Source organism: Ursus maritimus, unplaced genomic scaffold (assembly GCF_017311325.1).
Source record: "Ursus maritimus isolate PB19 unplaced genomic scaffold, ASM1731132v1 scaffold_3, whole genome shotgun sequence".
Lineage (NCBI taxonomy): Eukaryota > Metazoa > Chordata > Mammalia > Carnivora > Ursidae > Ursus > Ursus maritimus.
In genome coordinates, this window is record NW_024425563.1 from 12,839,690 (window position 1) to 12,866,512 (window position 26,823).

General features: G+C 41.6%; 1 protein-coding gene across 2 annotated transcripts in view; it reads right to left on the reverse strand.

Moving 5' to 3' along the window:
- Positions 1 to 26,823, reverse strand: part of AGK (acylglycerol kinase) — an 81,100-nt gene that overhangs the window by 35,102 nt on the left and 19,175 nt on the right. For both annotated transcript variants that reach the window (XM_040643922.1, XM_040643923.1), the window contains exons 3-8: positions 21,503 to 21,542; positions 18,442 to 18,521; positions 12,645 to 12,720; positions 7,514 to 7,606; positions 5,787 to 5,819; positions 4,606 to 4,700 (exon numbers count right to left, since the gene is read on the reverse strand). In XM_040643922.1, the coding sequence (XP_040499856.1) occupies positions 4,606 to 4,700; positions 5,787 to 5,819; positions 7,514 to 7,606; positions 12,645 to 12,720; positions 18,442 to 18,521; positions 21,503 to 21,542 (417 nt within the window). The remainder of the gene's footprint in view (positions 1 to 4,605; positions 4,701 to 5,786; positions 5,820 to 7,513; positions 7,607 to 12,644; positions 12,721 to 18,441; positions 18,522 to 21,502; positions 21,543 to 26,823) is intronic.

Below are 26,823 nucleotides of genomic sequence, written 5' to 3' on the forward strand. Positions count from 1 at the left end.
TGGGTGAAAGGTCTGTTCAAATATTTTGCCCTTCTATTATCTGGCTGTTTGTTTTCTTATTATTGCGTTGTGAGAGTTACTAGTATACTCCGGATATTGGTCCTTTACCAGATATGTGCCTTGCAAATATTGTTTCCCAGTCCGCAGCTTGTCTTTTCATTTCCTTAACAATGCTTTTCAGGGGCATCTGGGTGGCTCAGTCTGTTAAACGTCTGCCTTCGGCTCAGGTCATGGTCCCAGGACCCTGGGATCGAGCCCCCTGTCATTGGGCTCCCTGCTCAGCGGGGAGTGGGCTTCTCCCTCTCCCTCTGCTTGCATTCTCTCCTGCGTGTGCTCGCTCTCTCTCAAATAAATTTAAAAATCTTAAAAAAAAAAAATGCTTTTCAAAGAACAAATGTTTCAAATTTTGCTGAAGCCAAAATTATCTTTGTTGTTTTTATGGTTTCTGCTTTTTGTGTCCTAAAAAATCATTGCCTTGGGGCACTTGGGTGGCTCAGTCAGTTTAAGCATCTGCCTTCAGCTCAGGTCATGATCCCAGGGTCCTGGGATGGAGGCCCACGTCCGGCTCCTGCTCAGCAGAGAGCCTGCTTCTCCTTCTCCCTCTGCTGTTACCCCTGCTTGTGCTCTTGCTTTCTCACTCACTCTCTCTGTGTCTGTCAAATAAGTGAATAAAATCTTTAAAAAAAAAAAAATTGCCTAACCCAAAGTCGCAAAGACTTTCCTCTAGAAGCTTTACAGTCTTAGGTTGTGCATCTAAGTTTATGACGGACTGCATGTTAATTTTCACGTATACTACAAGGTACAGGTTACGGTTCACTTTCTTGCATGTGCTTAGCTAACTGTCGCAGCAGCGACTGTTCAAACACTGACCTTTCTCCATGGAATTGCCCTGACCCCTCTGTCGAAAGCAAATCCAGCGTCCAGATATGTGTGGGCCTCATTCTGGACATTCTCCTCTACTGACCTATTCATTTCTTCTCTGCGAACGCCACACTGTCTTGATTACTGTAGCTTTAGAATCAGATAGGGTAAGTCCTCAAACTTTGTTATTCTTTTTCAAAGTTATTCTGGGTATTCTAGTTCACTTTTCCATATACATTTTAGAATCTACAGGTCAGTATCTATAAAAGGTCTTCTGAAATTCTGATTGAGATCGTGTCGAATTTAGAAATCAATCTGGAGATAACAGATATCTAAATATTGATTCTTAAAGTCCATGAACACAGATATCTCTCCATTTCATTGTTTTCTAGATTTCTCTCTTCAGTGTTTTGTAGTTCTTAGCATATAAATCTTACACATATTTTGTTAGATTTATCCCTAAGAATTTCGTGTTTTTTGTAAAGGTTTAGCAATGTTAGTACCATATTGCCTTTATTGTTGTTATATTTTAGAAAAATATAGTAATTACAGAAAGTAAAAGGTTTATTGTGTCTAGCATTAAGTGCAACTGTAAGAAAGGAGTCACTTAGGGACACCCGGGTGGCTCAAGTCGGTTGAGCATCTGCCTTCGGCTCGGGCCATGGTCCCAGGGTCCTGGGATCAAGCACGGCACTGGGCTCCCTGTTCTGCCGGGGAGCCTGCTTTTCCCTCTCCCTCTGCCTGCTGCTCCCCCCTGCTTGTGTTCTCTCTGTTAAATAAATGGATAGAACTAAAAAAAAAAAAAAAAAAAAAAAGAGTCGCTTAGAAATTACTATAATCTCCATTCAAAAAAGTATAGTTTCTCTTCTAATATGGCTTCTCATAATCTATTATGCTCTGTACAGTTCTGGTGAGTAATGTCGATTTGGTAGAAAAAGTCACCTTTCCATAGTAACTGACTGGAATATCTATAAAATGCCTTTTCCTTTAAAAACGTTCTGCCTTAAGTGAAACAGCAGGAGAAGAGAGCGTTTCAATTTGCTTAGATTGTTTTAATTACAGAATTGGTCTCAGTAACTACACAGCCACCCTATTTGTTATTTACTGTTTTCCAGCCCAAATTATCAATAAATATGCATAAAGTCTTCAGCAGATCCAATAGCTACCAAGCATAATTACCTGTTTACCTAACTAGTCCTTATTTTAACTTGCTAACGATCTTCTGAAGTAAGTACTGCCGTTGGGCATTTGATAAAGGAGGTAAAGAACCTGATACTCAGAGAGATTCCATAAACTTCTCAAGATGACAGAGCAAGCTTGTGGCAAAACGACGTTCAACTGCAGGTCTCCCTCCCACGGTGTGCTCTCTCGCCTGGTGAGGCTGCTGCGGCCGGACCAAAGGAACAGCTATGGGGTCCCACAGCTAGCAGTGTGAGCGGGCTTCAAATGTAAACCTCTAAGTCAGCCATCACACCCACCTGAATCGGCACTTCTAGCAAAGTTAGGTACAATTCAGGACCCTCTAAGATCCCCAAAATACACACATGAACTCAAACACTTAGATCACATTCTGGGCTCCCCGGTGAGTGAAACCAAAGTTAAGAAACAGCCTATGTTACTTTCCCATATTTCTCTATCAACACGTCTTCATTCCATTTTTCCCCCCAATACAGATGCTATCCGGGAAGTAGGCAGCATTTTAGAAAATGAGATTCAATTTAGGAGCAAGCAAGAGGCATGATCACAAGTTTAGATGAACCTGATAGGAATACATTAATTCTGAAGGAAGCTATTAGAAAAGACGCAAAAGCTCTGTACTTACTCTGAGCAGTACTAAGCACATTGAGAGGCTTAGGAAATGCTTTTGAGAGACTGACCTTAAAAAAAAAAAAGTGCTGCAACTGGAAAAGCTTTAATATGAATTTTTTCCCAAAATTATCTGGCAGCACGCAGCTAAAATACAACCGCAAATTGATCATTCTCCAGCAGTAACTGAAAGTTCTAGCTAAAGCAGCACTATAGCGGCAAAGAGCTACTTTTTAGAATTATTTACCTGCAACATTCCAAATGCAAGATTCCTTTTCCTCCTGTAGTAATTATGCTACAACAAATCTTGACAGCAGTGCAAAAAGCAAAGCCTCGTTCTTTCAAACGGCCTGAGGCATCTGCCATGTTGAGAGGTCGCAACATTCGGAACCCAGGGCAGATTTACTTAATTACCTCAGAGCCCTGGGGCATGCTTATAAATTAAGTTTTATAAATCTTTAAATTATAAATAGAAGCAGCAACAACATTAGTTTAACCCAGGGAAAACTAACTAAAAACGAAGACCTTCAAGACACTAAGACGTTGAGGGTGTCCACACTGCCTGTAACCCGGCTTTGCGCTAGGCAAGGCGTTCTCCAAGGAACATGGTCTCCCTGTGGATCACTGACATATTTGGGGATGTTGGCAAAGTGGTTCAAATATTCTATACTGACATAAAGCTAAAGACTAACTCTCTTAGGTAACCAAGACCCAAACCAGATAGAATTTATCTCAGATAAGCAAAAATGCTTGAATAATTCATTATTTGTTATATCCATCGCCCCTCAGAAATTCTAAGCTAAGAATAAAAAGTCTGGCAAACTGAAATGGCACATGAGGCTTCAGGAGGACTGGTGAAGAGCTGAACAGCCTCATTAGATTAAGGCTTGAAGCGGGAGACGTTTTGACGAAGGCCTGAGATACAGGTCTATAGTTAGGCCCTGTGTATGACACGTGGACCAAGGTTTTTATGATATATATAGACAGAGAATTGCTAAAAAATATAAAAAGACTCCTAAAATTCTAACAGCAAAAATTAATCCACAAAAACCAACCTAATCAAAATCCCAAAGCAAGAAAAAAAAAACAAAAAAACAGAAAATCACCTGAGTATTATTATGATGATTCTAGGTTATATAACCAGAAATGTTGTGAGAAGGTTTTAATTAATACATCCAATGACTATTTCTTTATTGACCTCCCGCACCTGTGTCACAAAGCTTACCTGAAAGATCAGGCAGCTGACAATGAGAGCCTGCAAACCATTTGCTCCATTATACTATTTATCACCGTCAAAGCCAGGACTCAAATTCAAGATTCCTATCTTCTTGAAAGACTACAGCTCTGTCTGCTTAAGGCTTTCAGAGCAAAGAATGGTAACAACAATCTGCCTGCCTCCACAAGACAGTCAGACTCACAGCAATTTGACTGAGACGCCAGGGCCACAGAGCTTTCCCGACTGCTTCATCCATACCGCCTTCCACTGTCGGCATTTCCCAAAGGACGGCACTATTACTTAGCTGTTCTAGATACTTATATTATCAAGATAATGAAGCCAAGGCTACCCGTTCAGTTTTCACAAGGGACCTGCTATTTGCCATCACGTATTTTTAAAGCAAACAAATGATCGATGCAAATCTAGAGATTCACTAGAGAATCTTCCAACAGAAAGGCACCAAGAAGTTTGGATCGGGGATGCATGCACTCATCTCTACACATGACCTGGGCACTTGACATCAGATCACCAGGGTCCCAGAACCCGACAGGGAAACTCCCAATGAACTGAACGGTTGTACTTTGGTCTAGGTCCTCCTCTTAGTGATTTGTAGTTCCCTGCTATCCAAACTAAAAACAAACAATTCATATCACCCACACGTGAACTGTCCATGCGCAGGCTCACTCACCCACAAATGCTACCACCCCACATTGACAACCTACTGGACTTTGTTTCCACTTTCGGCAAAGAGGGTAGGACTCAAACTACTGGTCTGTCCCAGTGGGATAAATCCAATGGGAATTTTACTGAAGGAAGCCTAAGGAAAAAAGAAGAGGAAAGTTTTTATCATTATGGTCAGAGAATCAGGCTGAACAGAGAGACACAGATGTGTCCACTATGACAAGTAAGTGACCCTCAGTGCACCAGCACACCTCTCCCTTCCCCAGGCCAACAAACAGATGATGCCAAGTCCGTGGTTTCTAGAATGAGGCAGGCCTCAAAAACAACAGGACTCTGTGAATTTGGAAGAAATATCTGGGTACTCATTAATGGCAACTGGTTGGAAGAAACCTGGTTATGAAAAGAAGGGTCTTAAAGATATTAGATAAATGTGCTATTGTGACAGAGACTGCATTATGTTGTCTCACTATTTTAAAAAGTTATAGATAAAATTTAACTAGAAACATCTAACATTTGTACACAGTAACTATTGATTGCGCTTTATAAACTATCCCTAGTGTAAAGAAGGCAAAGAGAACAATCAAATTCAAGTAGCAGTCCTTCCTCCCTCTCTCTCTCTCCCTTCCCCAGAAGAAACCACTATCCTGCCGATGCTGTGATGCCTTTCCCCACCACGTTATTATTCTTTTAGGACGTATTTACACATCCATTAATAGTTATGTAGTATTGCTTTCTGAATTGCAAAACTCTGTAGAAATGCGTAACATACTTTGGCAACCTGCCTTTAGTATTCAGTGTTTTTTAGATTTAATCATTTTATAGATATTTATATGTGTGTGTGTGTAACTATAAATCTATAAATATTTATAGATATTTATAGATCTAATTCATTCATTCTTACTGCTACATGGCTTCTAGTATATGAATATACCATCATTTATTTATGAAGGAATTCTGTGAAGAGAAATTTCCATGGGAAAAATTTATATTTCAAACAATGGCTTTTCTGGTAAAAGCTCTCGGGTGCTCTGGAATACTAAAACAGGAATCCACCACGATTCATCCAAGTGTTCTAGGACATAGGCAGCAGTATTTTATTTGCTTAAACCCAAAGAAAAACAATTTGTGCCCAGCTTAAAATCTAAAATGGCGAACAAAGGTAGAAGGAGATAAAAAGCACAGAAACGTAGAAGCTAAAATGCAATCGCTCTTGAAAGCTCACCTCATCTGCTCTTCGAAGAACTCCAGTAATAACCTACAAACGTTAAAAAGAAATTATTATAAACAACCTGTAGTTCCCTTATCAAACAAGAATTGGATTCAATTTTCATGGATCACAAACTCGTGTCTGTGCTCTTCTTAGAAACTATGTCAAGAGATGTACTGGCTCTTAAAACATTCAGTGTTCTGCAGAGGGGTCAGAGCAAAATTAGATTTGATTCTTGACCTAAGATCAATAGTCCAATAAAGGCTAAGCAAAATTATATTAGCAAAATCGTTCTGCGTTCTATAAAACGGATACAAACGTGAGGCGCACGGCGGTCAGAGAGGAGCCCGGGCTGCACTGCACGTACACGCACAGGGACAAAGATGACACTTTGCTACACGCGGAGAAGTCTGTGCTCAATAAAGATCATCCAGGAATATGAAGACAAGGGGAACATTTTCCCCTGTTTCAAGAGATAGTTTTAATTTGATTTTGTACATGATTTTTTTTTAATTTTTAAAATACAATTCCCATGCCTTGTAGAAGTGGTGAAAAATACCTGAAGAAGGAAATGCTTTCTCAGCATCCCATCATGCTGCATAACCACCATCAATCAGTTGCTCGTGTTTTGGCATATTTCCCTCCAATCCTTTTTTTTTTAATTCACTGCATATTTGTATAGGACTGATATTATACCAAATACACGATTTGGTCTATTTCTTAAAAACATTTTGTAAAGTAAAGACGGATGCCAATCTTCTCCCTTCACCTCCTGCCGCACTGAATTTCAGGATTAAATAGGGCCGTCATGAGGTCTACTTCATTCTTTGTTGGCATGCTATCAGTGTTCTTCACACTTCATTAAAAAGCCATAAAAACAATTACAGGATCATTAGCACAGCCTTTCTAAAAGAAGCTTACTAAGGCTCACATAATTACTAAGTCAAACATAGGACACTGCTCTGTCTGCTGTTAGCTCCGGATCCCTTGACCCTGAGGAAACCACCAAATGGGGGCAAGGAGCCCTCAGAAATGAGGCCCCGCTGTGAATTATGGCCCACAGGATGGGAGGACTGAGCAGTAGGAGGGACACCTGCACGGGGCTCATCGGGGGTTTCCAGTACGTGAGGAAAGTTCCAGTCCACTGCCCTCGAAAGGAAGAGCACTTCTAGAGCAACGTACTTACTGTCCTTATTGGACCAGAGTAAGCATTCAGGACACGAAATCTTAAAACAAAGGCAGATCCATACACCTGAATCTGTAGACCCCTGCCTCTAACTGTACTATTACGTGAGAACATTCCATGCGATGGAAATGATGTGAGAACAGAACCATTTTTTCAAAAGAGGATCTAAGTTTATTTTGTAAGAACCATCCCTCATAATTAAAACTGATTCCCTAACTCCCTAAACACACAGGGCTACTCCAACAGTCTCCAAAATACAAAAAGCTTACCACACCCACCACCGTTTCTTCTCATTTATTCCATTTTATCCAACTTAAATTTGACAAAACAAAAATCCTTCTATATGCAGAGTATATATAAAGTTTATACAAAACAACAGAATAAAAGGACATGACAAAAACGTAATGGCACACCTGTTTGAGAGTAAGAATCCTAAAAAAAATAAATTACGAAGAAAGAATTTCCTTACATTATAACCACAATATGCCATTGCTCTAAGATCTGATTTCCATTTTCCTCACCTTCAAAATGGTTTCGAACAGAAAAACAACCATACCTCCTGCAATGTCCCATCTCCTCCCGCAACGATGATCACGTCTGTGTTTTCCATCAGTTCCAGGAGTTTCTTGGCTTGGCCCTCATAATCGGTCTAAAACACAAAAGAAGTCTTTGGTAAATTTACCATCCTAGGGCCATAAAATCAAAGATTTACAGATATGGGACATTTTCTTTAAAGTTCGACACAGAGTCTTTCCTCGAATTCTACATAATTGATAGACATGAAAAACTCAACAGCTACCAAAGCAATCATGCATAATCATGAAAGGGACCTCAGATGCCATCTTTAACCTTCCTTTAAAAATAAAACCCAAACCCAGTGATTTGTCTCCGGTTACACAGTTAGCTGGTCAAAGGATTCATTTCCAGGCTGGTGCAAATTCTATTATACCTTTTACCCGGCACCTTTCAACTGAAAGCAGGAAGTCAACTGTATATGCAAATAGAGAGACACAGATGTAATGAAAAGAGCACAGATTTGGGAGCCCAAGAGACCCAGATTAAACCCCAACTCTGCTACTTTTCAGCTGAGTGGCCTTAAACTCTCAGGACCTTAATTGCCTTACCAATGAAAGTATGTGTGTTGGGGTTGGGGTAACAACAGCCTCCCCAGAGCACTGTTGTAAAGCAGTATATAAAGCAACCAGCAAGGTAACTGTCCGGGGTCGGTACTGTACTTAAACGAAAGACTGGGTTTTGCTACGATTACACAATAGAGTATAGCTGTGACTCAGAGTAGTGACAGAACAGTACCTAAACCTCACCATTTTTATTGAGAGTACGTCCTCTCAGATACATATGCAGACTTCACTGAATCATCTAAGCCACTGCCTCTAAAACCAAACATCAGATTCTAGAACGCAGAATGCAGCTCATACTAACACAGGACACATCCCCTGCTATGACACTTACTAGACACACTAACAGGCGAAAACTAAAGATCTGAGCTTCGGATGGGCTAAAGCACCTGACCACGGTTACCACAGAGGACAAAGGAAGGCCCAAAACTACCACCATGAATTTTATGAAGAATTATCCCACTTTTAGTCTAAAAATGAAATGGCTGGCTTTATAGTTACACATTCGCAAACAGTAAATTTTGTAAAAAGATATGTCAATCCTGATTAAAAGAACGGTTTGTAGGGGCGCCTGGGTGGCACAGCGGTTAAGCGTCTGCCTTCAGCTCAGGGCGTGATCCCGACGTTCTGGGATCGAGCCCCACATCAGGCTCCTCCGCTATGAGCCTGCTTCTTCCTCTCCCACTCCCCCTGCTTGTGTTCCCCCTCTCGCTGGCTGTCTCTCTCTCTGTCAAATAAATAAATAAAATCTTTAAAAAAAAAAAAAAAAAAGAACGGTTTGTGAGTACCCTGAAATAGGCGATCATTGGGAATCGGTATGGGTTTGCTAAGGACGAGGCATTCCAGATTTTCCTCAACCTCTCTGACATTACTAGATCAGTAGATACGGGAAACCAGACAGACATTGTATCTGCTCTTCAGCAAGGCACCTGGTAATAAGCCATTTGATGACATCCATGGAGACAAGATGGAGAAATGTGGAAATAATGAGCTAGAATACAAGTAGCTTAGTTAGTTACCAACTGAAGGTCTGTGCTCCAAGTGAGAAGCTCAGTGGAATGACATCAAGTTGCAGACAGATTCCTGGTGATATTACTTTAGGGCTTTCCTCAAGCCTTTTTTTTTTTTTTTTTAAAGTAGGCTCCACAGTGGAACCCAACTCGGGGCTTGAACTCACAACCCTGAGATCAAAACCTGAGCTGAAATCAAGCGTCGGATGCTTAACAGACTGGGCCACCCAGGTGCCACGAGCCTTTTTCTGTACAGTGCTATCAACAACAGAGGTGAAAGGCAACTTACTGAGTGTGTAAATGACAATCTTTTACAAAAGACATTGGCCTCCGTACTATTCCTCAAACATGCCACGTCTACTCCTGCTTCAGAGTCCTGAACATGCAACATCCTCAGCCCGGATTCCTTCCCTCCTACATCTGCAGGACTCACTCATTTGCCTCAGGTCTCTGCTGAGCAGTCAGCTCCTCAACCCGGTCTTCCTTGACCTTCTGAACTAAACGAACACCCCATTACTCCTGGTCCCCTTACTTGACTTTTCTTCATGACACTCATCACCATCTGACAAACCATGTTTCTGTATCTGTTTCTTTATCTGCCTCTCTCCCTTTCCCACTTCGAATGGAAGCTCTTTGGGGGCAGACATGGAAAGTTTATTTTGTTTAGACTCTATCCCCAATACCTAGAACAGGGCTTAGCTCACAGTAGGCAGGCAATGAATACTAGCCAAAAAAAAAAAAAAAAAAAAAAAAAAAAAAAAAAAAAAGAATAAATGTAAGTACACAAATGAAAGAACCAAAATTCAAAAATATTTCAACAGATTTAACAGACCATAATTTAACAGATTACATTTATAAGGATAACCTATTTGAGGCTCTGGTGTTAAGAAGAAAATTCCAAGTGCAGCAACAAAGGAAGGATAAAAAAAAAAAAGTGGCATAATGATATTAAATAAAGAAAAGTGAATCAAGACAACAGGTAGCACAACACGATATTAGAGAACTGTTACTTTTGCTGGGTATGATAAGGACACTGCAGTTACATAGAAAAATAGCCTCATTTAAAAAAAAAAGTGCATACTAAAGTATTTAGGGGTAAAATGACATGATGTGTATAATTTGCATCAGAGAACCCAGCTACCACATGAAGATGCCTGCTGGAGACCATGTGAGCCAGACCACAGCAGACCCGACCTACAGATGTGTGAGGCAGGCCATCCCTCCTCAGCCATGCCACCGAGGAGCCCAGGTGTGACCAGCACAAGGGCAGCTCTGAACGGACTGCGGACCAACAGAATCTGAAGCAGAGGAGCGGCTGTCAAGGTAGTTTGTTACGCAGCAGCAGATAACTCGCACAGAAATACATAGAGCCATAATTACAATAAATGTTAATGGATTCAGTGACCCAATAAAAAGACCAAAAAAAGACTGGATCTCTTAAATACCCTGTTTTCACACTTTACCAATAAGGCATCTAAAATGTAAGGATACAAAAAGGCTGAGAGTAAAGGGATAAAAATATTACACCAAGCAAAACCCAACCAAAGTAAGCTAGCAGAGTCACTGAGAACACTAGATAAGACAGACTGTGGCCGAGGCAGTACTGGTGCTGAAGAGAATCGCTCTAGGACAGGGGCAAACGCGAGAAAAATGAAGCCATTTGAAACCTGAGAGCATCTACTGACATCATCTCAAAATATAAAAAGAAAAATGAACAGAACTACAGAGAGAAATAGAAAAATCCCCAATAAGAGTGAGAGAGTTCTAAAACCCCCCTCTCAATGATTCATAGTTAAAGCAGGAGAAAAAAAGTTCAGTAAGGACACAGAAGACTAGAACCACACAACGAACAGATTTGGCTTACTGGACATCTGCAGAACATGGTCCAAAATAAGGAAAACGAAACACACATAGGCCATTAAAACAAGACTCAAGAAACTTTCAAATGCAGGAATTGTATAGACTACATTTGTTGACCGTAAAGCAATTAAATAAGAAGTCATTAACAAAAGATAACTAGAAAAACTTTATATTGGGAAATTTAAAAGCATGTCTAAATAACTCATAGGTAAACAAAAATCATGATGGGAATTAGAAAATATGTTTAAATGAATGATAATGAAGATATTATACATCAACACAGATGCAGCTGAAGCAATGGAGGGAAATTCATAGCTTTCAATAAATAGGAAAAGGGTAAAAAAATAAATAAGCATCCAAGTTAAAACGTCAGAACAGCAGAAAAAATTCAAAGTAAGTAGAATGGAGGGAACAGTAAAAACAGAGAAGTTCATGAAACAAATATAAACGAAAGGATCAACAAGCAAAAAATGATTTTGTGGCAAGGATTAATTAACATACCTCTCACAAGACTATGGACAGAAAAATAAGAGGACACAAATAAACAATATGAAGAACTAAAATGAGGTATTACAAATGTTACAGAAACTTACAAGTTAAAAAGAGGAAATTAGAACTCGATACCAATTAACTTGAAACCTAGATGAAAGGAACAAACTCCTTGGAAATGTCGCCTTACCAAAATTAATTCGAGAACAGAACTTGACTGCTTCTAGAACAATTAAAGACATTTAATATACAAAACAGTTTCCCCTCAAAGACAGCTCCAGACCCAGATGGTTTGAGTTCAGGCGAACATTCAAGGAAGAGCTTTTACGTAACCGTTCTGGGATCTCACATGTGGAGTCTGTAACATGCATTACAAACACCCCATCAATGTTAGTTCTCTTCCCCTTTCTCCCATCCCTGGAGACAGACAACTGGAAGACCACGTCGCAGACCAGTGGGACACAAGAGTTCAACATGAGTTCATGGTAAACAGGACTAAATTACCTTTTCATCTCTGATTTCATGAAAGTGTGTAATATTAAAAATAAACCACGGACTGACAAACATGACGACAGAGTGATTTTCACCAAATGCACAAACCTGAGTACACACAACATACATATCACTTAAAAGTCAACAAATGGAGTCTTGGGGGGGGTCTTCTATCTAGCACAATTTCTTCTACTTTCGTCCCCTTTCCTTCTTGGCTAAATATCACAAATTCTAAAGCTTTACCATTGAAAATTCCTCAAATGTTTACCTGTCTATGGAGCAACCAAGAAACTAACTACTCGAAGTGGAATTTTTTTTATCTTCAGGGAAAGAATTCTTACAGCTATAACTACTTTCATCTTCCAAGAGACAATAATTCCACATCCTAGCTTTCAGATGAAAGGAATCAAGTTCATGCCTCCATCTAATCTTATTCTGAAAATGAAAAGCCGACAATGCTTTAAAGAAAACAAAACCACCTTTATTAATGATCAGAACAAAGACACAACGTTGATTTCTCTGCTGCCAGCTTCTTACGTGCTAAGTGATTTCTGCTACAAAGTCAAGAGAAGAGGATAAGTTATAAGGAGCGGTAGCTCGGATAAAATCAACACTGCACGGTGACTAACATAATAAAAAATTATTATTAAAAAAAAAAGAATATGAAAGAAAAAAAATCAACACTCTGGAGTGTTCTTACCTTAACGACAGTCACATCCATACCAGATAAGTGTAAAATTGGGGCAGCATTTTTTTCAAACAGAGTCCTTGCTTTGCTGTAGACAAAGAAAAAATACAAAAATGTTGACCCAAGTTCTCAAGAAGAAGAATAGAAAGCCCAGCCATCCTCGCCAGAGTAGAACAAGCAACAGCCTGAGAAACACGGGTTCCCTTCATTTGTGCACGTACAGGAAGTTGGACGATAAGTCATCAGGTTCTACGGACAGAAATGGAGACGCTACCACTCTGGGGCCATCTGGGATGCTTGCGGTGCATGGTCTAGCTCCTCTAGAGGAAGAATGTACACCGCATATGGCCCCGCTCAGGACACAAGGTTTCATTCATTCAGCAAGTACTTACTGAGCACCTACTATGTGCTAGACACATATTGTTCACCAAAGCAGACAGAACCAGCTGCAACTTAAGCAGGACGTAGTAAGTCCTCACGGAACTTTATATTCCAGTGGTAGAGGAGGGAGAGTGTATTGAACATTTTGCATGTGGCCCGAGGGAATCAATTGAACCCCACAGAATATTGATTAATTCTAACTCCGTGGATACAACCTTTGACGGAGAAATACGTCATTTTTAACAATTTCATATACTAGAGATATTTCCATTTCTTGAGTTTCAAACCTATAGTGAAATCCCTGGAGAAGGAGCAAAGTTCTTTTCCATGAAGGCAGAATTTCTAAGAAAGGGAAAGTCTGAAATTATCTAGTGCAACTTTAGGATAATCGGCAGCTTGTCTGAACTCCCAGGCACAGTCACTTCCTTCTCTTTGTGTCCCCATCACTTTGCATATGCCTCTGGTAGGAATTTTCATAGGGCATGACAATCAGTGGTTTGCAAGACGGTCTTTGGGATGAGACTGGAAGCCTTGCAAAGACAGATACCAAATATGATAATCCTTGAGTCCCCCGACCACTAAGATTATGTCTGGCACACTTAGAAGATACTTAATAAGTATCTGATGAATTAATGCACTAATGCGTGAATAAATGAACCTGCCCCAGATGCACACATGTCAATTCTGTGGGAAAGGAAACGTCAGGATTGAGAAGTCTTGAGAGAACAGAAGCAGTTAAAGAGCCCTTTAAAGAGGGAGAGAGAGCACGCACACACACGTGTGTTTTAAAAGCATCGTACACGTCATTCTGACAGTGATTCTTGTCCAATTCAGGTCAGGAGTCAGAAACACAGCCCAGGAATCAAGGGATGCAAAAGTTGCAAGAAGTCCCCAATGCCGTGGTCTCAAAGCTGAACATACCAATCAGTTTTTCACCCAAATATTTTCAACTATCGCATCAGAAAAAAAAAAACAGAAACAAAAAAACTAGAACTTTTGAAACAACAGCGAACATGTAACTTTCACATCCACATTTACTCAGTCCTCTTTCAAAGATTTTTTTTTTTAAACCAGTGATGCATGTTTTGACTTTAAGAGTATCTTATTGTAGAAAGAGATGCTAAGGTAACTAATGAGGAGCATGTATAGTCCTGCACGAAGCAAATTCAACATTCTTTAAAAAGAAATAACCACCAAAGGGGCGCCTGGGTAGCGCAGTCATTAAAAGCGTCTGCCTTTGGCTCGGGGCGTGATCCCGGCGTTCCGGGATCGAGTCCCACATCGGGCTCCTCTGCTGGGAGCCTGCTTCTTCCTCTCCCACTCCCCCTGCTTGTGTTCCCTCTCTCGCTGGCTGTCTCTATCTCTGTCGAATAAATAAATAAAATCTTAAAAAAAAAGAAAGAAATAACCACCAAAGGGCAGACAGAAACATTAAATTTTTTTTTTTAAGATTTTATTTATTAATGTGACAGAAAGACAGCCAGCGAGAGAGGGAACACAAGCAGGGGGAGTAGGAGAGGAAGAAGCAGGCTCCCAGCCAAGGAGCCCGATGTGGGACTCGATCCCGGAACGCCGGGACCACACCCTGAGCCGAAGGCAGACGCTTAACGACTGCGCTACCCAGGGGCCCCGAAACATTAACATTTCTTATGAATTCAGATAGAAATGGAGAAATTGGACAAACTGGACAAATTTTCACAAGGACCATTCAAAAAAAAAGTGTCTCAAACCAAGGGCCTACCTGAGTTTGTTGTAAGCAAATTACACAAATAACCCCTGCCCTTTCTCCTGACCGGAATGCTTATTAGAACGAACAGGAAGGGCTCAATGGACATTCCCCCTTTCCAGCTCACCACTTCTGGGACTTAACCCAACAGCAAAGGGCTGACCTAGCGATAATACAAACGCTTCTCCTTCCAGGGTTGTTTTCATTACTGGATTGACAAGAAAAGATCAGCTGGAGGAAGATCAGCTCTATCTGAGAAGCAAAACTCTGCCGACAAGCCTCAACCAGCTGTATTAACCATTTACAACAAATCCGTAAGCTCCTCCAAGTTAAAGAAACAATGATTTGAACACTTGGGCTTTTGTTCACATCTTTAATGTGATGCCAGGGCTGTGGAAAATCTCTAAAATTTAATGTTTCATATAAAAGATAGAAAAACAAGTGTTACCAGTAAGAACTGCATTACTTATTATGTAATTAAAGGTGAGAGAGCACCCGAACTAAATACAAAAGTTATATACTTACCGTAATTTCCAGGTTCATATACACAAAAAAATAATTACTTCTTAATGTATTATTAATGCTAAACACAGTTATCTTATTTCTCAAAGCGCCTATGTAGTTTTAAACCAGTACTACATAATGAAATAGCTACATGATGAATTATATATTATGTGTCAGAGTAGAGCCCAGATGACAAAAATAGTGCAATTAAATAGTAAAAGCTTTAGGAAAAAAAAAGACGCTGGAGAGCTTCAGAGGGGTCGATACCTAGAAGCACGCGGGGATTTACCTTGCTAACGGGGACAATGACTTTAGAAGACTTTCCCTAGCCTCACCTTTAAAGATAAAAATATACTTTTAAACAATGATCCACCTTTCAAAATGCCAATACATTTATATGTAAAAAGATAAACAGAACCAAAAACTGTTCTAAAAGTTTGTTTTTTAATATAATTATCCCTTATAAGTAGGAGCTTAAAATAAGAGATTACAGCTTAAGCAAACTGTTACGTATTTTGATCACAAATAGCAAGTCCCTAACTAACTAGGTCTCTAAAGGAACAGGACCTAGAGCAGTTACATTAAAGTAGGCGGAGGGAGAAGTACAAGCACTTTTGCGAAGGGGGGGAGCAAAGGAGAGAATGTTTTGAACCCAGCCAACACGTCAATAATAGTCACAGCGGCTCATATTCCTTTCATCCAGTGCTCCCCATGAAATGGAAATGCTGAACGTGTCATATCTCAATCTCAAACAGGCATCATCAAAATCGCAAAGGCACCTGTTCTACATGGCAATTTTATAAGGTATGAGCTATTCCTTCTCCCATTTTACAGATGAGTACACTGAGGATTTAAGCTACGTAACTCCCATAATACCACAGCGCAGAAGAATGCACAAGTCTGGTCCTTCAAACTCTGGAGCCCAGAGTTCTCTGTTAGCTTCTGTCACAGGCCATCACTGTTTAGTTACCTTAGATATTTTGATTGTGTTGTTAGAGCCTGTTCATTTGTTGGTATTGTTTAGTACTGGTATTAAACAAGAACGATCAACAGGCATTAACATTGGTGTTTATGGGGGAGGGAGGTGGGGCTAACAAAGCCAGTCCAATAGGATTCAATGAGGCAGAATCACAGAGCCAGTTTAGACAATCTGTAGGTAAATATCTTAAACTGCAGAATTTAAAATAAGGCGTGGTGTGTTTGGGTGGCCCATCTGGTTAAGCGTCCGACTCGATTTCAGCTCAGGTCATGATCTTAGGGTTGTGAGATCAAGCCCGGTACCAGGCTCCATGCTGGGTAGGGAACCTGCTTAGGATTCTCTCTCTTTCCCTCCCTCTCCCCCTCTGCCCCTCCCTGCTTGTGCTCTTGCTCTATCCAAAAAAAAAAAAAAAAAAAAAAGGTATGATTTGTCCTTACATCCATAAAGCCACATTCACTATCTCAAATTACTAGGGAAACTTAATTCAGAACCCCTACGTCTTACACAAGACCAGTTAGAAGCTGGTCCCAACTACTGTTTGTTGTTGTTAATATCTTGATGTCATTTGACTAAGATCTTACAGAATCCAACCTAATACATATATTTTTTTAAGATTTTATTTATTTGACCGAGAGAGAGGGAGAGAGAGACAGAGAGCGCGAGAGCGCGCGCACAAGCAGGGGCAGTGGCAAAGGGAGAGGAAGAGGCAGGCTCCCTGCCAAGGAGGAAGCCCAACATGGGACTCGATCCCAGGACCCTGAGATCATGACCAGAGCTGAAGGTAGACGCTTACCTGGCTGAGTCACCCAGGCACCCCAGAATCCAACCTAATACATATTTATTAATTTTCCGATCCTCAAAAAAGACAAAAAGAATTGTTCTGGTCACTAGGGATAATAAAAGATATTACTACTCCCCTCCCCACACAACTTTTTCATTCTTACTATTTTTAAAAAATAGTTTTTAAGTTTTAAATGATTTCTTCTAAAAGCCTTCAAGGTCTTTTTTTTTTTTTTTTAAGATTTTATTTATTTATTAGACAGAGATAGAGACAGCCAGCGAGAGAGGGAACACAAGCAGGGGGAGTGGGAGAGGAAGAAGCAGGCTCATAGCGGAGGAGCCTGACGTGGGGCTCGATCCCACAACGCCGGGATCACGCCCTGAGCCGAAGGCAGATGCTTAACCGCTGTGCCACCCAGGCGCCCCTCAAGGTCTTTTTTATTCACTTTTCCAACTGAGTGAGAACTGCAATGGACACCGAAACGTTTTTTTTTTTTTTTTTTTGCTTGTGGTACTTTCTTAAAATTTATAGACTTCATTTTTTAAAGTTTTTAAGTTCCAAGTAAAAATGAGAACACAGAGAATTTCCATGGACCTTTGCCTATTACACACACATGCAGCCTCCCCCACTTTCACCCCACATCCTGCACCAGGGTGGGACCTTTGTTACAATAAATGAACAGAAATACGTGATTGTTAACCAAAGTCCCAACTATTATTCACACCTGAATTCCCAGAATTCCCTCACACAACTCTTCCAGGCCAGCTAGGCCAGGTCACAGCCTGGCCTGCAACAAAGCAAGTTACTCCTGCCCTGTCCACCCCCCAGCTATTTCTTGAGTCAGGAAGATTGAGTGTTCTCCCTCTGCTGACCTCCAAGACCTAGCTCAAGGTTCACTCCTTTTGGAAAGAATGTTTCTGACTTCACAAGCCCACAATGTTCTTGGCCATCATGGACCATCTTGGAACAGAGAAGTCCCAAGCATCTATATCATAACAGCAGGAGCTGTCCCCAAGCAGGTAAGACTTACTTGAGAGTATTAATTCTGGGATTTTTAAAAAAGATTTATTTTAGGGGGGAGCAGAAGGAGAGAGTGAGCATCCTAAAGCCGACTCCCCACTAAGCGCTCAATCCCAGCACTCTGAGATCGTGACCTGAGCCGAAACCAAGAGTTGGCTGCCCAACCAACTAAGCCACCCAGGCGCCCCTAATTCTGGGATTTTTATTAAACTTCAATTAGACAAGTTTGCCAAGCATCGGTTAGCTTTCCAGTTACAGCTCATTAACTGCTATTTCTCCATTACAAATTAATCTCATTGCTAGATGAGTACGGAACCTACTTCTTCCAGTTCCACACAGTCCAACTAGCTTCCTGACATTCTGGGACACCGCCCCCCTCAGGAAAACTGAGTATGTGACAAATCACAAAGTGAACTACCCTCTGCACGCCGCAGGATTGAGAAAAACCGTCGCCTTCTTCACTTGTGCATTGGGAGGAATGAGTTGATTGCCAAACACCTAAAAAGGAAAAAAAGAAAGTTTTAAGCAAATATCCTTTTATTCAGTTAGTGATTACATAAATTCTTTCATTCCAAAGGAATTTACTTCCAGGAGACATGGTATCTACTCTGGGGGAAAAAATGTTCTTTCATGATTTCATATTGACAAAAATACCCTAAACAACAACCAAGTCTACCATTATTTATGACAATCAGCTAAATTTTGTAATTAAAAAACCCTTGCTTAATCTACTAGAGGTAAGTAACTTTCCTAAGATGTGGCTAGGTTTATTATAAACATATCACCAGCAAGGCCACAGTCTATCAGAAAGGAAGTTTAATCTACCCGTCCATAGTCTTCAGAGTATAATCTTTTTTCTCCTTCAATTTATTACTAAAGCTTATTCATATAGAATCTTTGTGTTACCAATTAATCTTCATATCTTCATACACATAAAAAATAAACCTAATAGTCTATTCCTCCTCCTTGCAACCTTGTATAACTCGACAACGAGGTAGGATCAACTAGGGGATTAAGGGATGCGCGTGTGATGAGCACCGGGTATCGTATGTCAGTGATGAACCACTACATTCTACTCCTGAAACCAATTTTACCATATATGTTAGTTAACTAACTAGGACTTTATTTTTTTTTTAAAGATTTTATTTATTTGATTAAGAAAGACACAGCAAGAGAAGGAACACAAGCAGGGGGAGTGGGAGAGGGAGAAGCAGGCTTCCCGTTGAGCAGGGAGCCCGATGCGGGGCTCGATCCTAGGACCCTGGGATCATGATCTGAGCCGAAGGCAGATGCTTAACGACTGAGCCACCCAGGCGCCCCAACTAACTAGGACTTTAAATAAAAACCTGAAATAAATAATCCTAATAATAGCATCAATTGGCAAGAAAAAGAAATATAATTAATATTTAGTAGGCACCTAGCACTTGCCACGGTCCTACACGTTATTCTTAGCTCTCGGAAGCTTAGGAGAGCTTAAATGTTCTCATTTTAATAGTTTAGAAAACCAAGACTCAGAAAGATGAAGTCAAAGTCCCACAGTTAATAAACTACAAGCTTAGAGCTTACATCTAACTCCACAACCCCAACTTCTACTCGGTCAGCTCTGAACAGCAGGTCAAGGAGGAGGAGGCAGAGTTCAGAGGCACACCCAACCAGATGTGCAGGGTCGACACAGGAACTAACGCGAGCTACTGCTACTTCCACCTGCACTGGAGAAGACTGCCAACAAAAACAAGGAGGAAAACACCAGAGTCAAAATGTCGAGTCTCTGATGGTGGGGAGCAGGTCTGGGCCAAGGAGGCAGAATTCAGATATGAAAGCACAAAGGAAACAGGACAAAAAGGAGTTATACCAAGATTTTTATTAAGTGACCACCACCTCCCTGACAGCCCATGAGAAAGCCAATCTGAATGCTTCAGAAAGAAATACTCTTTCTCTGTAAAAAGTTTCTGGCGCGTTATAATTTCTACTTTGTCTTCACTTTCACTGAGTGCGACCCTAATATTTTTCTGCCAAATCTCTAAGCATTGTAATGTGTTCTTCCTCGATCCACAGTTTTTCTGGAATATGGCCAGAAATTACTCAGTTAGCCAGTTTCTCTGGCCTACCAGATTCCAGATCCACAGTTACAGATTATTCTTTGTTCTGGTTTCTTACCTATCTGACTCCAGGCTCAGGTTTACAGCGAATTAAGGAGCTCATGTAAGACTACAGTAAACTGAGTTTATGTGAGATTAAAAAAAATCATTCTTTCAAAAATGTCAACTGTAAAGGGAAGCTATAAACCAGAAAAGTAACTGGAGTAGGCTCTAAGGGTGAATTCGTTTCCGTTTGCCAGCGGGAAGGAGCTCCATGCGTGCTGGGAAGGAGCGAACTCCGGCCGTGGGAAGAGGTAAATACACGACAGTGAGCAGCAACTAGAGGAAGAGTCTCTGAGGAAGGACAAGAAGGCACTGAGCGCAGAGGGAGAGGCATTTTCCTTCAACAAGAAAGAGGACCCTGTGACCACTTTTCCTTTGGGAGACCAAGAAAAGGCTCTCCTCCCAAGTTGTTCCAGTTGCTAATGGAAAATTAGCTCAGGGTGGGAATCATTCATTTTCAAAACAGCAGAGCCATAGGAGAGAAAAAAGTAATCAAATTCTTAAAACACAGATTTCGAGCAGTTAGGTCACCACCAAAGAGAGGAATGTGTTAATAGTATCTACTGTCAGTGTCATCCGTGACAACACCTCGGTAACAAACATGAGGTCTGCCGCGCACCTCCTTCCACTAACTATATCCTACCTTTGTCATTTTTTACTTCAGGTTTCTTTTTTGGTATTTCTGATATCAAAAGTTTAAATGACATACAACAAAAAGGCAACTCAGTCACGGAAATTCACCTGCAAGGCATAATGTACAAACTTGGAGGGGAGAGAAGAAAATGTGGTCTTGAACTCAAAAGGATTTACGATTCAACAATACCACCACCAGATGTATGATTATTTAAGTGCAGTATCAGGGGCCTGGGAGAACAATGCACACGGGGTACGATCAGCCGTGCTAAACAGGCAGGCTTAAGAACTATGAACCAACAGCTTCAAAGAAGATTTGACTTTAAGGGGTAACACCTGTTCTGAACAGAAATCCCTGGGGGTTATTTGGATCAGGGAAGATTCAGGGCTTAGCCCGATCTTTAAGGACAACCACAGACACGAACAAATTCCCAGAGCTCCAACCAGCCCGTGTATGTGTTCTTAGGACTAATCCAGAAGTAAACAAGTGTAAAGGGGTGGGCGTTAGAACCGCTCTTCGCCAGATGGTTAACTTCCTCCCGCTCTGTTCAGAGCTGGCTCTCAGCCTGACTCATCCCCTGACGGCAGGGGAAAAATCCACACGGCACCGATGCAAGGCACCGTGCCGGTCCCCTGGAACAGCCCGAGCTTTCTGCGCAACGGAGATAAAGCAGGTTTTAATTTTAGCGCATTAAATGACATTACCTGAGCTTCTTGACAGGCTGCTCTCCTTAGCAGGTTGTCGCTATCAAAGTAAACAAAGAGAATGAACATCAGCTTTAATAAGCAGGTTAAGATCCAAACAAATAAAACTTCTTTTTCTTTAAATATGCACAACTCTTCCCTATAAAACACCCAAGTAAAGTTTCTTGAAGACCTGTGACACATCATGAGCACATGTGGAAAGTACTTTCTCTGAACGAAATCCTGGGTGAAGTATTTCTATATCCTCATCCCTAGAACCTGAAAATATGTTACCCTAGGTGGCAAAGGGGATTTTACAGATGTGGTTAAGTTTAGGATCTGGAGATGGGAAGGTAATCCTGGATTATGCAAGGGAGCCTAATCTCATCACAAGGGTCCTCAAAAGCACAGAAAATATTCCTGGCTGTGATCAGCCGCAAATGGGACTGCAGAAAAAGGGTCAGAAAGGCGCGAGGTTGCTGGCGCTCAACATGGGAGGAGGCCACGAGTCAAGGAATGCGGGTACCCTCTAGAAGCTGGAAAAGCAAGGAAATGGCTTCTCCTCTAGAGCCTCCAGAAGGAATGCAGTCCTTGGCGACACCTTGACTTTAGCCAATAAGACCTGTGTTGGACTTGTAACCCACAGAACTGTAAAATAACAGATGTGCGTCATGTGAAATCACGAAATTTGCAGTAATTGGTTAGCACAGCAATAGAAGATTAATGCACATATCCTGCATTTTTCTTACCCAGTGGAAGTGACTCAGGTCATTTGCCAGAAATAAATCTGATGTTCAGTTGCTTTCGCTCTTGGTTCTCTCTTATTTTTTATATCACTGTCAGACACTCTATTACAGCACAGGTGGGAAATTTGGGCATGAGATGAAACTTTGTCTTGCAAAAGTGAAAACCTTCTATCAGAAAAATGTTCATCTATGTGACATAAAGGTTCCTCAAATGTGTTTATGCCATTTATACATAAGAACACTTTAAATGGCTGATTGCCCACCAGGCACCAGAATCTTCTCGTTGTAAGAGTCAACTCTAATGCATGTTGCTAGCATTGCTAAGATGGTAACTTCAACCTGGTTAATGACAGTTAAAAACACTAAGCCAATAAACAATTTATAGGAAGGATTTAAAAAGAGAAAAGGGTTCTTTTACTTCAATTCTTTCTTTAAAAAAAAATATATCTTCCTAGACCTTCCTTCTAACATTGAAGACCCTGAATTTTGCATTTTTACAGTTATTTAAAACCTAATTTGGATAGTGAAGTCTGAACTAAGAGATTAAACAACCTTTTGCTTTTTGCCACAGCTGCTGTCCAAGGCTACTCAATGATTTTTCTTCCACAGCCAGGCTGGAGAACCACCCCTAGATGTCAAAAAGCAGTCAGCTTTAGCAAGAAAGCACCATGTGAGGGGAAGGAGCAACGCTGCCTGTCTGTGGGTATTTACCCCAAGAATACAAAAACACGTGATTCGAAGGGATATGTACACCCCTATGTTTACAGCAGCATTTTCTCAAAGAGCCAGATTATGGAAGCAGCCCAACTGTCCATCGACCGATGAATGGATAAAGATGCAGGGTGTATATACACACAATGGAATATTACTCAGCCATAAAAAGAGTGAAATCTTGCCATTTGCAAGGACATGGATGGAGCTAGAGAGCATAATGCTAAGTGAGATAAGTCAGTCAGAGAAAGAAAACACCATATGATTTCATTCATATGTGGAATTTAAGAAACAAAACAAAGGAAAAGAAAAAACAGAGAAACCAAGAAACAGACTCTTAATTATAGAGAACAAACTGATAAGGTTGCCAGAGGGGAGGTGCGGGGGGTGGGTAAAATCGGTGATGGCGATGAAGGAGACCACTTGTAATGAGCAGCGGGTGACGCATGGAAGTGTTGAATCACTATACGGTACACCTGATACTAACAGAACACTGTATGTTAACTATACTGGAATTAAAATTTAGCTTAATAGATACTGCCCATCTGAGACCTAAGAACAATGTTCGATTAAAATTATAACACCATACCTCAAAAGTGCATGCTGGTTTTGTTTTGTTTTAAGATTTTATTTATTTATTTGACCGCGAGAGAGACAGCCAGTGATAGAGGGAACACAAGCAGGGGGAGTGGGAGAGGAAGAAGCAGGCTCCCAGCGGAACAGGGAGTTCCATGCGGGGCTCGATCTCAGAAGGCCGGGATCACGCCCTGAGCGGAAGGCAGACGCTTAATGACTGAGCCACCCAGGCGCCCCAGCATACTGTTCTATAACAAACATTTTAGGGGGACTAATCCCCTCGTGCAGTCTAGTCCACAAGGCACCTTAACGGCCAGGCTCCGCACTTACTTGAGTGATACTGGCGCACTACCCCCCATGGCAAAAGGGAGGTGCACAAGCTTCTCTCCCTTCCCCCGCCCAAGATCCACGAATATTCACGTTTTGCTCTTCTACCCAAATGCTCTCGGTGAACCATCCTAACAGCAACGACTACAGAGCTCTTACACACGCACACAAAAGGTGAGCTCAATTCAAGGTACAGAGTAGTCCCATATTTAAAAATAATTAACATGTCAACAAACCTTTATAGTTGACTTTGACACCTCACATTCATGACCTCTATACTACGATGAGGTAAAATACTAAATCCTTAGTAACCGCTAGGTCACCAAATAAACCTGGGTTCCTCGCAGTAACCTGAGCATTGTCACTGGATCCCCCCGGACGAGACTAACCATCAGTCCCGCTTCCACACGGGTCCTGGGGGGAGGAGGGGGTCCCACTGCCACCACACAGAACCACACAGAACTGTGCTCCTCCAACACTTCCTGGCTTTTTTCCTGTAGATAACCTGTGCCTCCAGTCTCTTCTATTGTGACCGCATCCTGCAGATTCTCCCGTACAAGCCCTCTCTACTGCTACAAAGGCTGCACGCCAGCCCGGTCGTCCCTGTCCATTTCCCCCCCTGGCTCCTCCCCTCCTACTAGGGGCAGGCCTCTGAAGGTGCCAGGCTCCTCCGGGTCGTTAGTAAGACACCACCTTCCTTACTGCATTTCAGCCACACGGATTCCTGTGGGCCTCGATGAAAAAAGAATGGCCCCAGATACGTACAAGAATACAGCACCTTGGATCATGGTTTCCTAAATTCTTTTTGGCTAGAAGTAAAATTTTGAATGCTAACTTGTGATTAAGTATATGATTAAAGACCGCAGTTCTCTTGAGCTTGCTAATACTGCTTGATTTATCGGAGTGCTATTCAAAATCAAAAGATTTCTTTGTAATTAATTCCCTGGATTTTAATGTGCCAGATGGAATATGCTGTCAATGCCACCTGTGAGAAAGCTAGAATATGTACCAATTTAAAGACTACAAAAGAAAATCTCATTATAATCATACTTAGTTTTTTTAAATATCAGAAATGGTATTAACCATCTTGATTTTGCTCTCTGAACCAAGCTGTTTCCAAAAATCAAACATATCCTCAAAGAAAAAAAGACGTCTCCCATTGATATATTCTGATCATCTATAGCCAGCTCTGAAAACTACTTCAAAAAAGAAATCCCAAAAATGTTTCAGGAAAGGCATTTTTATTGGAACAAAAGAGAAAATAACTTGAAATTCATAGAGCAACTCCCATGTGCCAGATACTACAGCAACTGTATTCACAACCCTTTAACCTTTGTAACAACCTTGCAAAACAGGCATTACATTCTCATTTTATGTACGAAGAAGTTAAGGCTCGGAGAAGGAACGGACTTGCCCAAGATCACCATGTTCCTAAACAGCAGACTGGAATTTCAACCCATGCCAACCTGACCCTAAAACAAACGCTTTAATGCTTTTTCTTAACTTCAGAAAATACTGAATGCACAATACTCGTTAGTGTATAGATTTTATAGCACACTCATTCATCACATTACTTCCTAATCTAATTTTTAAAATGTACATTCATACAGTGTTTGTTCTTAAGTTCAAGTGCAATAAAGCTCCCAAAAGTAGCAGGTGAAATAAACTCAACACAAAGTGCGGGGTACGGTACAATGACCCAGATTTGGTCCTGACCTGAAGCAGCTTTAGATCAAGTGGCAAAGAACAGCTCTTGGCAAGTATTGGTGATAAAGAGACGTGGTTCTTGATAAAGGACATGTCAGGCACTGTGCCAGGTGTGGATATACTGGTGAAGAAACCCAGCACTCCCCATCCTCACGAAGTTTACCGTTTAGAAGGGGAAAAAAGACAGTTCAACAGTGATAACGTGACATGACTCTTATATGTTCCATAACAGGGGCCCACTTAGGAATATCTAACCTAGTCTTGGGGGAATTAGAGAAGGCTTTTTACAAGAGGGGACACCGCAGTGTAGATCTGGGAAGAAATAAAAAGTAGCAGGACAAAAAAACAGAGGGGAACACAGGCAAAGGAAACCGCCTGTCAAAGCCTGAGAGTACGAGGCCCGGCCAAACTCGGAAATGGAAAGTAGTTCAGGACAGCTGGAGGCGGCCTGCCATGCGAGGAGCCCCGAAAGAGGAGGGCAGACACCAGCCGGACCCCAGTGGCCTTTGAAGCTATTTAAGGAATTGGGACTTGACCCTTAGGGCCGTAAGAAACCACGAGAGGGTTTCAGGAAGATAGGTGAGGTGACCAGATTTACACGTTAGAAGGATATTCTGGTTGGAGTGTGAAGTTGGCCATGGTCAAGGCAAGACTAGATCTAGGGAGACCAGGGCGGTTCTTCAGGATCCTAGGTCGGCGGTGAGGACATGATGACCCCTGGAGCCAGGATCGAGGAGAGGACAGAGAGAGCTGATATTCAGGAGGTGAACTTCACAGCTGGCCTGTGGGGATTAAGGAGGTCAAAGGCAGCGTCCACATGTTTTCACTGAGCCCTTGGTAGAAGGGGGTACCACTCGGAGATGGAAGGCAGTAGGAGGTACTGGTTCGGGAGGTCGGAAGGTGGGGTTCATTCTGGAATCTGTGGATCTGAGATAGCAGTGAGTGCAGGTTGGGCGGGGGGCCCCAGGGGACAACTGGATATGCATGTCTGGAATTGCAGACACTGATCTTGACTAAAGACATATGTGGTCATAGTGGGCTGAGAGTGGAGCAGATTATCTACGTGAGGCAGTGAGAAGCAGCAGAAGAGATACCCTGAGCCCTGCGATGGAGGACAGAGAACGCCCGATGAATCTCAACTACACGAGACTGCACCTCCCTTGAAAACCAAAGGGAAAATGCGCTGAGGGGTGCCTGGCTGGCTCAGTCAGGGGAGCACGCGACACCTAATTGCGGGTTGTGAATTCGAGCCTCACGTTGGGTGCAGAGATTACT